The sequence below is a fragment of the Vombatus ursinus genome, unplaced genomic scaffold (genome assembly GCF_900497805.2).
Source record: "Vombatus ursinus unplaced genomic scaffold, bare-nosed wombat genome assembly UNPS02014804.1, whole genome shotgun sequence".
Taxonomy (NCBI): Eukaryota; Metazoa; Chordata; class Mammalia; order Diprotodontia; family Vombatidae; genus Vombatus; species Vombatus ursinus.
In genome coordinates, this window is record NW_020954582.1 from 895,943 (window position 1) to 910,399 (window position 14,457).

Sequence of the window (14,457 nt, forward strand, 5' to 3'; positions counted from 1 at the left end):
GCATGAGGTGGGGCCTTAGGAAAAGTCAGTCCAATCTTTATGGTGACGTGGGCTCTGGCAGATAATATTGCTCCTATCACAGCATAGATAAGACTATAGCCAAAAGGAGCAAAGAGATGAGACAAATCCTATATGCACAAAACATAGTTGTAGTAGCTCTTTTTGTGGTGGCAAAAAACTAGAAATAAAGGGATGTCGTCAACTAAGCAATGCCTGATTAAGTTGTGGTGTGTGAATGGGATAGAGTTCACTACTGTGCTGTGAGAAATGGTTTCTCAGGTAACTCCACTTTCCATCACCAGCTCTGCCTGGCATGGACTCCACAGAACATCAGACACCCAGCTGGGTACTCCCTGGTAGCCCTCTCCTGCTCCCCTGGGTTTTGGGGATACTATTCTCTCTAGGTTTTCCTCCTCCCTCTCTAACCACTTCTCTGTCTCATTTGCTGGCTCCCCCTCCAGATCGTGGCCTATAATAATAGACATCCCCCGGGGCTCTGTCCTGGACCCCCTTCTCTTCTCCTTCTGTCCTACTGCCTTGGTGATCTCATAGGATTTATTGACCATCTCTATGCTGACAGTTCCCTAATCTACCTTTCCTGCCCCAATCTCTCTTCTGATCTCCAGCCTCACATCTCAAACAGTCTTTCAGACATCTCAAACTGGATGTCCAGTAGACATCTTAAACCCAACATGTGCAAACAGAACTCATACTGTTTTCCCCAAGCCCTGCCTTTCCTATCTTCCCTATTACTGTGGAGGGAAGCACTATCCTCCCAGTCCCTCAGGCTCCCAGCCTAGGAGTCTCCCTGGATTTCTCACTCTCTCTCACCCTCCAGATTCATCCTACCCAGTTCCCCTTTGCAGCATCTTTCAAATAGATCCTATTCTCTCCTCTGACATTGTCACCCCCAGGTTCAGACCCATATCAACTCACACCTGGACTATTTCAATAGCCTCTAGAGGGACCTCCAGTCTCTTCCTCATCCAAGTTCATCCTCCATTCAGGTACTAAAGTGATTTTCCTCAAGCATAGGTCTGACCATGTCATTCCCCTGCCCAATAAACTCCAGGGGCTCCCTGTCTTCTCCAGGAGCAAATACAAAATGCTCTGTTCGACATTCAAAGCCCTTCACAACCCAGCTCCCTCCTACCTTTCCAGTCTCCTTTCATGTCCCTCCCAAAAATACTTCAATCCAGGCACAAGCTGGCTTCCTGGTTCTTCCATGAACAAGACCCTCCATCTCTTGGCTCCCAGCATCCTCTCTGCCTATCCTCCATGCCTGGAATGCTCTCCCTGTTCTGACTACTGACCCAACCTCCTCTAAGTCCCAACTAAAATCCCATCTTCTACAGGAAGTCTTTCCCAGCCCCTCTTCATTTCAATGCTTTCCCTCTGTTAATTATTTATCTTGCATATAGCTCAGTTTGTATATATTTGTTTGCTCGTTGTCTCCCCTATTAGATTGTAAGCTACTTGAGGGCAGGGATTGTCTTTTGCCACTTTTTGTGTGCTTAGCACAGTGCCTGGCACATAGTAGGTGCTTAATAAGTGTTAGTTGAATTGAATTGAATTTCAAAGAGACATGGAAAGACTTTTGTGAACCAATGGAGAGTGGAGTGTGCAGAGTCAGAAGAACAATTTATATGATAACTTAAATATTACAAAAACAAATAATTTTGAAGGCTTTTATAACCTGATAAAGAATGAAAATGAGCAAAACCAGGAGAACAAAATATACAACAACAATGCCGTGCAAACAAACAACTCGGAATCTCGACAAACTGTGATCAACACGATGACCACCATTCTGCAGCCCAGTGGTGAAGGCATGCTGTCCAATACAGGGAGCTGATGGAGTGAGAGTGTAGAATGAGATGCACGCATTTCTGTCTGCAACCAATGAGGAGATCTGTTTCACTTGACTCTACGGACTTGTTGCAAGGACTTTGTTCTTGTTTTTTCCTTTCTCTCTCTTTTTTTCCCAGTGTTGTGGGAAGTGGTAGGGAGACAAAATAGATTTCTGCTAATTAATAAAGCAATTGAAATAGAGAGGTGGGGGTGCTACAGATGTGGAATGTTGCACGCACTTTCAGATGAGGTCATTGTATTGTTAGTTCTGCCTAATTGTTTTGCTTTGTGGTAAAGAAAACTCTCCTGGAGTTGGGGTGATTAGTAAATACAATGTAAAAACAAAACACATCAATAGAACTTTTTGAAAAACACTCCCAAATAGACAGCAAGGCTTGTGCCTGAAGATTCGGGGGTTTAATGAACTTCACATTCTGTGTGAGTCAACAGTGCGTGGTAGCTGCCCAAAAGCTAATTTAGGAGAACAGTGATGGCTGCAATGTCTGTGCACCTGGGAGTTTTGCTTGCATAGGGTTGGGGAGGTGGGCTTATGATGAGAAAAAGGAGCCTGAATTTAATTCTGCTTAATTCAGTGAGCCCACCACTCCAGGAAGGTGTCATTTCCTCTTCTAGAGTGCAAGTTGCCTGAGGGGAGACTGATTCATTTGGTTCTTTTATCACCAGAGCCCAGTTTAGTTCCTGGCACATAGGAGGCAATTAATAAATGCTTGTTGATTGACTGATTTCATCTGGGTTCAAGGCACTGGGCTAGAAGGCAGGAATGGGCAGATCTGACATCAGTCTAGCTTTCAGAGAGCTTACAGTCTAATGAAGGAAAAGGCAGGCCCCAAAATGCATACAATGTAAGGAAAAGTGAAGCCAATGCAAAGAAGACCTTGGTTAGGGCAGAGGGCTAAGAAGAGTGTGATGAGGGAGAAGGCACTTTTATCTGGGAGTAGTCAGGGAAAGCTTCATGGAGGAAACAGCAACTAAGCCTGGATCATAATGGAAGGGAAAGACATTAATAGAGACTGGCATGGGATGTTGCATGAGCCAAGACATAGAGTGGAAGGTTGAGAACAGAGGAAGGAGTACCCCAGTTTGGTCAGCATGTAGACTAGGTGAAGAAGACTAGTTAGTAAGAACTCAGGTTGGACAGGTGAGATGGAGCTCAGTCAGGGGTGGAATCCTTCAATATTTGGGGGAAAAGGGTTTCTAAGCCTGTTTTGTGTCCTGGACCCCTTTTCCAGCAGTCTGGTGGAACCTATGGACCCCTTTCCAGAATCACATTTTTAGAATCATAAATAAAATCCACAGGATGACAAAGGAAACCAGTAGTACTGAAATCCATCCTCTAGATATGAAAACTGTGCTCATGTGTGATCTAGCAGCAGGTCCTGTAACTATAGTAATTTCAAAGCAGCGATGAGCACAATTGATATTTCAACCTTCTGCAACAACTTGAATGTACCATGAAAATACCTGTGCCTTCTCTTGGCAACAAAATTACGTGAGCATTGCAAATACTATTATGGTTGGTTGCCCACATCCCTGATTGAAGGCAATGCTAAATTTCAGTTAAAGGGCAGTGAATACAAAGATGTAATATTTTCCCCACCCCTGCCATGAGCCTGCTGAAATCTCCCCAGAGTCCCCTGTGGCTCCTGGGCTGAAGGAAGGCTGCCTGTCTCTTGTCCCGGCGCTCCCTGCCCACCTTTGACTTATCCAATTAGCATTTCTATCATCCTAGCTAAGAAATGGAGTTAGAATCTCTGGGCAGAGCCTGGATGCTTTGTCTGCACCGGGTTTCTTAGTTACAAGACAGAAATATAAGGTAGAGACTGAATGGTAGCTATATTCTGAGCACTGAGTTAAAAAACCTCCACCGTAAGATGCTACATGAAAAGCCATTTTCATCATCATTAATTATGAGGCAGCAGCAAATGATGCCAGGTAGAATGTGTCACAATTCATATTTTGTATTTAGCTTTATCTTACATAGAAAGAGAGGCACCGCTCTAGTAGGTCCTTGCTCTGCTGGAGAAGAGACATTTTTACATCATGGGGAACTTTTTGGTGCTGTGTGTCAGTCTGTCTGTCGGTCTCTCTGTCTCTTTCTCACTCACTCAAAGGATGATGGGGGTATCCCATTTATCTATTTTTGTTCCTGGATTGTGAAGGTGTGCCCTACAGCAAGGCTTCCTAACCTGGAATCTGTGAACTGAAAAGGTTTTTTTTAAATAACATTTCAGCACGATTCATTTCCTTTGCAATCCCATGTATTTTATTTCATGGGCATTTCAGGGACTGGGGAAGGCTGAGGTGGGAAGGTACTTTGGGAACTTTGTACACTCTCCGAATCCCAGCACACAGGCAGCCCTCTCCTCCATCTGACAGTCAGCGGTGACTTCACTCTGCTCTGAAGTTGGTGATTTCCTATTTCCAGCACTTCTCCCATTCCCCCATCCTCTGCCTTTGAAATGGATGAAGTAATGTTAGTTTAACCAGTCATAACTTTTGGGCACCACTTGAAGTAACCAAACCTTGCATGAGACTGGAAAAAAGAGTAAGAAAAATGTTTATTTGGCTTATAGCCAGTGCTAAGAAGTCCTGATGAAAATGTAGAAAGCTTCTGACTTGGGCAGCATCAGGGAAAACAGATTATTCATTTGATATTTTACTTTACTGGAAGCAAAAGTCAGTAAGTCAACAAACACTGATTAAGCACCTACCGTGTGCCAGGCACTGTGCTAAGCCCCAGGGTTACAAAGAAAGGTAAAAGACAGCCCCTGCCCTCAAGAAGGTCAAACAAACGGGTATAGACAGGATAAATTGGGATTGAGTTTAGAGGGAAAGGGCTAACAGGAAGAGAGCTTTAGTTGAAGGGAAAATGGCCCAGAGAATAAAAATATCTGACACTTACATAGCACTTCACATTTTTTCAAAGTCCTCTACAAATATTATCCAATTAAATCCTCACAACAACCCTGTGAGGTCATGGAATTAGGGTTATATATTTGATAAATGTGGCAACTACAGCTAAGGGACTTGCCCAGTTCATCCAGCTAAGCAAGTGTCTGAGGCAGGATTTGAACTCAGGGCTCCAAGCCTCACACCCAGACACTATTGTTCTCAGCTGCTTCAGAGTCATGACTAGAGTAGGTTGAGGGAGCTCTGCTCCAGGGGCTGAGTTTAGAGGGCACAGTAGCTCTTGGTGTCCTTTCATTATCATGGAACCTTTAGGGCTTAGCACCTTGTTAGCAAGAACAAGTGGAAATAGGAAGCTACCAGATGGCGGACAGGGAGGAAACCTTCTCCTCACTGGGTAAATCCCCTCCCCTCCCCTCCACTCCACTGGGTCCCTCCCAGCTCCCCAGTTTTCTTCTGGCATCCTGGGGTCTCCATCTCACCTCTCTTCCTTCCCCTCCCCATACTACCACCATGTGGTGGAGACCCCTTTCCCAACAAAGAGGCTGCTCTGTGCTAATCACTCTGCCGTTTATCTCGGCTCCCCAAGTTCCTAGTTAGGGGCTGCTCTCAGAGGCCTCACTTGCTTTATCCTAACACAAAACGCACAGATCTTCTTTGGCTAATGCTTCTCTCCTTCGCCACTTCTGTAAGGGCCCAATAAATAATTGTTGGTTGACGGGTCATGACAAGAGATTGAGACTTGGGAGAACTGTTATCTGAGAAAATTCAATTTTGTTTCCCATATCTTAAACCTGTGCATCTTTCTCAATTATGGGCCAAACCGGTTATTAAGGGTGTGTGAATAATTTCTGGCTATAGCTGTAAACAAATCACAAATGATTACAAAGTGATGGCTGGCTGGAAAGAGCTACAGAAAATGTTGTTATTAGCCTGCCTCATTAGATCAGGGATTCTTAGGTGTATGGTTAGGTTTCAGGGGGCTTGTGAACTTGAATGGGGAAAATTTCATTCTTATTTCAGTATAATTGATGTCTTTTGTAATCCTTTGCATTTTATTTTATGCCCTTAAAAGCATTATTCTGAGAGGGGCCCATCGGCTTCACTGAAAGCCCGAGGCTCAAGGCAGGCAGGGTGCTGGAGCCAGCTCTTAACTGCTCTCTCAGGAGAGACAATTGTGAATTTTTCAGTGTGAACATTTGTACCTCATAAGTCAGCAAACTCAACAAGTCAGGGCTTGATTCATTGTTTTGCTGATTGTCTAGACTTGAGAAAGTGATGGAGAATGTTCACAAAGCAACTTAAACTTGAGAGTAGGTCCTGTGTTCATTTCCTGAGTCCCCCTCCCCATGGTTGTTGTTAGACATTCCCCAGAGTCTGGGACACAAGGAAGGCTAAGAACTCCTTGTATCTTTCTTAGGGCTAACATCCCAACAGTGTGAGGCAAAGGGTGACCTTGGAAAGCTGCTCTTACCTGGTCCTCCAAGTCAGACCCTGCATCGATCCCATCTCCGGCATCCACACAGAGGTCGAATTCGCTCGGCCCTAGTCAGGAAAGGAAGAGAGAGGTTAGTGCAGCTTCAGGAACCATCTGTGACCGTGTCTACCTCTGTCCAGATTCTCAAGGTGACGTTTGAGATCACTTTCTGTCTGTGTTTCTATTAAGTCTGGTTGATTGAGGAAAAGCTGCAGAAACTGTCTATGTGAACTGATAGATGAGTATTTGGAGAGAGAATTCCATGAGGGGAGATCCCCCTCCCCTATCCCCCCTCAATAGACCCAGCTTGGTCTGAGGGTAATTCTACAACTGGCACAAGTGGAGAAACCATTTCTACATTTCTGTTTGATGTTGGCTGGTCAGGCTGGGTCGCTACCGCTTCTCTGGGGAGGATGGGAATGCCTCCAACAGCAGTGAAATGGGAAGGGGGAGGAGACCCCATGGAGTCACGTAACAGCTCAGCCAGCTTAGGAACCCACGCTGAAAATGCAACAGGCAGCCTTGCAGCTGAATGAATGGATGAATGGAAAAGCCAATATTAACCACTTCCTGTGTGCCAAGTACTCTGCTAAGCACCAGGAATACAGATACAAAAGCAAGACAATCCCTGCCCTCCATGAGCTTACTGATAATAGGGGAGGGTGGTGGTGTTTGGGAGGGCTTAGCTATAGGGCATGGGGCAAGGCCCAGAGCTCCCTGCAGGAGATGAAGCTTATTTTATGGTGTTAGGGTCCAGACCTGATGAGGTGGATGGCCCTTGCCTAGCCTTGGAGCCCCTAAACGATGGGGCTCCATACTACCTTTGTAGGGCTCTCCTATTGGCCCTCTCCGCCCCCTTATACTCTGGCCAAACCAGACCTCTCTGCCCACTGAACATATATGTTGGCTGTTCCTTATACTTAGGCATGAGTGACTAAAGGATGAAGTATTTAGTAGGCACCTGCTATGTGCCAGGGGCCATGCTAAGTACTGGGGCTACAGAGACAAAAAGACAGTCCCTTCCCCAAGAAGCTCATGTCCCAGTGGCAAAGCCTGGGAAATGATCTGGAGCCTTGCACTCAGCTCTCAGTCTCTGGGGGGTATTCCATGGTCAGAGAAAAGTTTCTGTAGGAGATAGATGAAGACAATGGCTGGAGTTCAGTCAGTCAGTCAAGAAGCATTTATTAAGCACTGATTATGTCCAGGCCCTAGGGATAGGTGAAAAAGAACGATGGGCCCTGCCCCCATGGAGCTTACAGTCTGATTGGGAAGACAATACCCAGAGTTTGGGAATGGCTGGCAAGTGACCTTCCCTCTCTTTGGTGTACTCTCTTTCTCTTTCTCTCTTGAAATCCTACCTATTTTTCAAAGTCCAGTTGAAAGGTCACCTCCTCCCCTGGACCTTCCCTCATCTCCCCAGAAGGTCAGAGTGACTGCCAGGCATGGAGGGAGGGTGCAATGGAAACAGTGGGAGATTTGGGGTCAGAGGACCTGGGGTCAAATGCTGATTCTGCCACTAATCAAGCTACATGGTCTTGGGCAAGTCATCTCACTTCCTTCACCTGTAAAATGAGAGGGTTGGACCAGATCTCAAAGGTCCCTCCAAGTTCTAACTGTGTGATTCTTTGCGCATGACGTCATATGCGCCTTTGCTTTATGATTTTCTAAGGTACTTCATGTGTAATATCCTCTATAACAGCTATCTCTGCCTGTCTCTTCTCCCTCCATTTGATCATGATTCCCATGAGGGCAAGGACTGCATCATATCTACCTTTGCATCATCCCAGATGCCTCGTAGATCTAGCGAGATCTAGCAGATCTGGAAAGGGCCCAGTCCAGTGCCTGACATTAAAAAATGCTTGGCTCTTTCCCTTCCTTAGTACGGTGCTCTGCACACAGTTGGTGCTTAATAAATGTCACAAATTAAACATTGTAGTTCTGGACTCTGCCCACCACACTGTCTAGAGGTTGACTTCTTTTGGTGTTTTCTTAATGAGGCTAATTTTCTCAGTTTTTGTGTCAGGGAGAGTTCACATTTAGCCCAAATTTCTCATTCTGGCCCCTTGGAATGAGCTGCTCATGACCTGGGAGAGTCAAATTTGCTTATTCCCAGGGTGAAGGGTACCTTGATCTCCAAGCTATGGGTTGAACCTGGGCTGAATGAATGTGTTAATACTGATAGAGCCATAACCAGAGTGGAATGGCTAGTTCTTTGTTCTAGAGTGACCTTGCTATCAGCCCTCCCAGGCAGAAACAACTGCGCTGAACTCCTATTTAGCAAGGATGATTAACCCAGTCTCCACCTCTGTGGGCCTCTCCCCGCCTCAGCCCTGCCTGCTCCCCCCTCCAGCACTGAGGGGCCTCCTACTTTCCCAGAGTCTCTGTCTCCTCCAGGCACCCCCACCCTTGGCCCCCAAGGGATCTTGGGTCCTGAGAGCTGAAGCATCTCCCTTCCCCCACTGGATCATTTTTGTCCCAGAATAAAGATTCTTAGTTATTTACCCAGGGTTTCAGGCTACATTAACCTGCTTGTGACAATCCTCCAGGACCAAATTGAAACTGTAATTTTCATAATGAGACCTCTGTGGTACAACTGATTAATCATCGTTAATAAGCCTAGCCTGCAGAGAGCAATAGCTCACCTAGTTAGTCAAGAAGAGAGAATTAGAAATGGGGGCTGCCCAGGCCAGGCCAGGCCAGGCCAGGGACCTTGTTAAGAACTGAGCCAGGGCAGGTCTGAGACTTGCGATCACTGGAAAATAAGTAGCATTGACAGACGATTTGATGGGAAGAAGGTGAAGTTCCTGGTTCTCCTCCAACGGACCTTCTCTGGGAGGCTGCCTTGAGAATTCCCGCACTCTGTGCAAGAATCCTCCTTGTCTTTCCTACATTTTCTGCAGGCCTGATTTAAAGTACTGACTACTTTGCAAGGCACCAGCTAGGCACTGGGGAAAACAAGATGAGCATGTGAGTCCTGTGCCCCTGATGAGCCAATTCCTGCATGCAGAGATGAGGAGGGGGCTGGACTTGGGAGCTCCCTCCATGAGGCAGCTTGGCCCCTTCTCTGCAATTTACAGTCATGGGAGCTGCCTAGGGTCACAAGATGTGCCAGTGTGTCGGGGAAGTACTGGGGTTGGAGTCTTCCTGACTCTGAGGCAGGCTTCCCTCTAGGTCTCCTGAATCTCCATGTTGTCAACCCTACAATTCAGGGCTTGACTTATGTTAATTGTCTAGACTTGAGAAAGTTGTGGAGAACAGGTGAATTTGGTAAATTAAGCTAAAAAGTGTGTTGTGGGGCTTTTTGGGGGTGTGTGTGCAGAGAGAGAGCTGGTTGTTAAACATTTACAGCACATTCCTGCTCAGAAGCCAGCTGTCTCCATTAGGCCATGGCATGCTTGCACTAACAGGTTTTTTTAGGGGGGGGTTGGGGGAGAAGGGTCAAGGAAAGTTTCATGGAGGATGCAGCACCTGAGCTCAGCCCTGAAGGAAGCTAAATTAAAGATTCTGAGAATCAGAGATGAGGAGGGAGTGCCTGGTGGCTGGCTGTATGAATGTATGGCAATGGGAAATGCCATGTTGAGTACAGGCAACAGCTAGTAATCTCATCTGTCTGGAATGCAGAGAACACGACAGAGAGGAATATGAAATGATATTAGATTGTGAGGGTCCTCAAAAGCCTGGGTGCATATTTATACTTGATTCTAGATGTAACAGGGACCTGCTAATGGTCTTTGAGCAGTCAATAGTCAAGAAACAATTATTAAGCACCTACTGTGTGCCAGGCACTGTGTGCTACTGCTTTACAATTATTATCTCATTTGATCCTCACAACAGCCCTGAGAGGTGGATGCTATTGTTATCATCATTTTACAGATGGGGAAACTGAGGAACACAGAAGTGAAGTGACTTGTCCAGGGTTGCATTTGCAGTAGTAGGAGTAGTAGTAGTAGTAGTAGTGGTAGTAGTAGCAGTAGTGGTAATAGTAGTAATTGTAGTAGCCCTACTAGTAGTACTAATAACAATAATGGCTAACATTTATATAGTGCTTACTACGTGCCTGGCACTGTGTGCTGGAAGCACTTTAACAATATTATCACCTTTGATCCTCACAACAGCCCTGGGAGGTGGGTGCTATTAGTATTCCCATTTTACAGATGAGAAAGTGAATCCAACAGAAACTGTATTTCCCAGGGTCATAGAGTTAGTAAAGGCCTGAAGTCAGATTTGAACTCAGCTCTTTCTGCCCCAGGCAATAACACCTAAGAAAGGCACAGGAAACCTAGATTGATGTTGGCTTGTGTCAGACTGGCCTGTGGAACTTTGTTTTGGCAGCAGATAGATGGGGGACAGATAAGCAGGGAGACCATTTAGGAGGGCATAGCTGTGTGAGGGGAGGTCCAGTGACAAGGAACTCAATCCAATAATCCAAGGTCCTTGGGATCTCCTCAGTTCGGACAGTCCCTCCCCAGATGCTGATTGCCACTTGTCCTGTGTGACTGTTGTCCCATCTCTCAGAACCTTGGTACAAGGAGTCCACCCACTGTGTGGAAGGCTTTCCTCAAGTGTTCCCTATCCTGATTAATGAGGACCACACAGCTCTCCAGTAGGCATTCCCTCCTGCTTGCCCACCTTCTCTTCCCATTTACCATTGTCCTTTCCCTTCCTAATCCCTTCTCCTTAACCCAGGGGGAGATTTGGCACTAACAAAACTTCTGCATTTTTGATGGGTCCATGCAATGAGACTTATGTGAAAATTGCCAGGGGCATTCACAGTTGGACCGCTGACTCACCCAAACCACCGCAGATATGGCCTGATCCTATTTTAAACTAAAGTGCAGCCTAGAGTTTTTTCATGTGTCTGTCTGACCTGAAATCTTGTAGAAAGGTCAGTTGGGGTCTCTGGACCATATGGGCTAGGACAGAAAAGGCCTGAGTCGAAGATGACTTTAGCACAGACATTCCTAAAGTGGTCAATACCACCCCCTGGATGTGGGGTGCTGGAACGAGGAGGGATGTAGTAGCCTTGGGTACAATTGAGGGGCATTGAATCAAAATAAGGGGGTGGTGGAAGCATAAGGAAAGAAGAAAAGATAAGAAAAACTTGAAAAATGTTCATACATGTTTCATCTGTTGTGTTTAACTCTATTAAAGTCAGAGTGATTACATTATTTTCCAAATAAACACACAAAATGCAAGTTATAACCAATCAATGGTCAAGGCACAGATAGGGCTTAACAAGCAAGTGTTGGTAGGTGGTGAGCACATCTCACATTGTTGGAAAGTCCAGCATGCATCTGCAAGAATGTGTTTGTGCAATGACTTGTTTAAGGTACAATACTGTGTGGTTACATGAGGCAATATTGCATCATCAAATTTTCAATGCAGGAAAAAACCATACACTTACAATAAATTATTAAAGATGTATCTTTTTAAAAATATATTTTTTAAAATGATGCAAATTTAAAAAAAAAATTAAAGGGTGAAGGAAAGTAGATTAGGGGAGCCCTAAGTAAATTTTTTTAAAAAGGGAATGGTGGGCCAAATCAGTTTGGACCCTCTGCTTTATAGCACATCAAAAAGAATATTGTGACTGATGATCAGTAATCAACTGGTCATTAATCATTAACAGATTAAAGAGTAGTTAGAGCTGGCCTTTATAGAACACCTTAAGGGCTGCAAAGCACTTTCAGTCCATTAACTTGTTTGATCTTCACAACGACATGGTAGCTAAGGGCTTTTATTCCCTTTGCACAGAAGAAACAGAAGCCGTGAAGTCGGGCTCACATGACCCGGAAAATCTGAGGCTGAATTTGAACTAAGGTCTCCTGGACTCCGGGCCTGAAGGCCTGGCCTGCTGTCCTGTCAGGATCCTTTGGAAGAACTGGGGATGTTTGGCCTCAGGGCGATGAAGATAATTGCCTTAGGGCTGTAACGTGACAGAAGGTCTGGGCCTGGTCTGCCCCGCCCCAGAGGGCAGGACTCCAGATTTTGGTACGGGGAACAGGGCTCCCCACAGCTGGAGCTGTCCAGGTGTGGAGCGTACTTCCTCAAGAGGGGCTGGGCGTCTCCCCTGGGAGGTCTGAAAGCCGAGGGCGGAGCATCACTTGTTGAGTAAAATGAGGCAGCGAACGAGATGCGACAAGATGCGCCAAGATGCGCTCTGGGTCCCGGCCACCTCGAATCTGTAAGCCTTGGCCTGCGGGTTCCTTCTCCTAGGAGAAGACGATAGATTGAGAGTTGGTGGCCTTGGACCCTCCTCATTTTATAGATGAGGTAACAGCCCCGCTTAACACAGGTGGGGGGGGGCCTCCACCTCCTGGGCCGGTGTTCTTCCCACTGCGCCATACTGGTTTCATTGGGTTCATTCATTCCAGCTCCTCGCTCCATGCTTGTGTAAATGATTCCGTGTCAGGTCCAGGAATAGAACCTGGGTTCTCAGCCAGCAGGCGGCTCCGTCCGCCCTCCGTTCCTCCCCAGAGCTTATTAAGTGACAGAATCATTAAAGGTAACAGCAATTTCATTTCTGTCATTAGCGCTGCAGTATGTGCTGTTGGCTGTGTTCCGAGGCCAATTAGTGAGCTAGTCACACTCGAGGCACCCCGGCTGTTTGACGAGGCTCCTGTCTGGCGCTCCTGTGGCCGGGGGACGCGGGTCTCAGTTGATCTCCCGTAGCCCACCAGCCAACCAGAGGCCCACGGATCTTCAGCCTGCGAGCCACTGAGAAGCCCCTCCTCCCATCTCCCCTTCGGACGCTTGGAGCTCATCAGCAGGTGCCTCCTTCCCTCCCATCAGTTCCCTTCGGCCCATGGAACGTTCCAGTTAGAGTGGAAGCTTCGTGAAGCCAGAGGTCAGCTTACTTGTTGCTCGTATTTGTATTGCCAGCACTCCTCGCTGTGTCTGGGACACAGTAGATGCTTAATTACTAACGGCTTGTAATTTAATAAATGCTTGTTGGCTTTGTTGGGTGGGGGTGCCTGATCCATATATGTTTTGGATTTAGAAGCTCTGGGCCAGAAGATGATAGCAAGAGGTGTGGTCAAGGGGACCTTTGGCACACCCGACCTGACCTGGACCTATCCTTTCCCGGTGGAAGTGAGTGGGAAGAAGAAAGTCAAGAGGGAAGTCCACAAGGATTTCATAACCTCTTTCTAGGTGCCAAGTGCCTGCTAAGCTTTTGCCCTAAGGGAACTCACATTCTGACTGAGGAGACAGACTCTGGACAACTCTTGTCATCCAGGACACACTGGAGGCAATGTCAGGGGCAGCAAGGCACCTTCTCCCCCATCCTGGCTAGAGCATCACTGCCTCTTTTTTTATTTTTGGTGAGGCAATCAGGGTTAAGTGACTTGCCCAGGGTCGCACAGCTAGTAAGTGTCAAGTATCTGAGGTCAGATTTGAACTCAGGTCTTCCTGACCCCAGGGCTGGAGCTCTATCTACTGCCCCCAATCACTGACTTTTGTCAAGGTAGCCAGGGAGAGGGGAAGGGGAGCCTTCCAGGAGTCTTTTGCCAGCCTTCCCCAGTGCCATTCGAACTCGGCTCCCTGTCTCATTCATACTTTGAAACCTCTTTATACACACACATTGGCACAGTGGATAGAATGATGGAAATGGAGTCAAGAGGATTTGGGTTCAAATTCAGTCTCAGACCCTTATGAGCTGTGTGAACCTGGGCTGCCTGCCTCAGTTTCCCTAGGGGTTGTACTAGAAGATCTCTGAAGTCCTGTCCACTTCTAGATCTAGGCTCTTCTCTGAGAAGGAGGCAGCCTTTCTTAATGCCTATGTCAACACTTTGTATTTATCTGATTCCTCAATCCCGTCTCCTATCCTTGTTCTCCCTCTGTCTCTCTCTCTCTTTCTCTCTGGCTCTGTCTCTCTGCCTCTCTCTCTCTTCCTCCTCCTCCCCCTTTCCCCCTCTCCCTCTTCCTCCCTCCATCTTTCTGTCTCTTTCCTTTTCTTACCTACTAGACTCTTCCCAGCAGCCTACAACCCTGCTTCAGTTTAGCCAGTTTTTATAGAATACCTTCCCTTGACCTTGCTTTGCTTCCAGTGATCATCTTGTCTATCTCCTCCCTTTCACTGACAAATTGCCTTCTGGCTCTCTCCTCCTGGATTCCCCTTCAGCATATTAAATCCAACGTGCCCAGAACAGAACCTTTGACTCCAAAGACCACACAGCCTAGGCAGGTATGGAGGGCTTGTT

General features: G+C 46.6%; 1 protein-coding gene across 1 annotated transcript in view; it reads right to left on the reverse strand.

Moving 5' to 3' along the window:
- Positions 1–14,457, reverse strand: part of AK5 (adenylate kinase 5) — a 206,730-nt gene that overhangs the window by 63,783 nt on the left and 128,490 nt on the right. Inside the window, exon 8 of the mRNA XM_027874060.1 lies at positions 6,254–6,324. Within this exon, the coding sequence (XP_027729861.1) occupies positions 6,254–6,324 (71 nt within the window). The remainder of the gene's footprint in view (positions 1–6,253; positions 6,325–14,457) is intronic.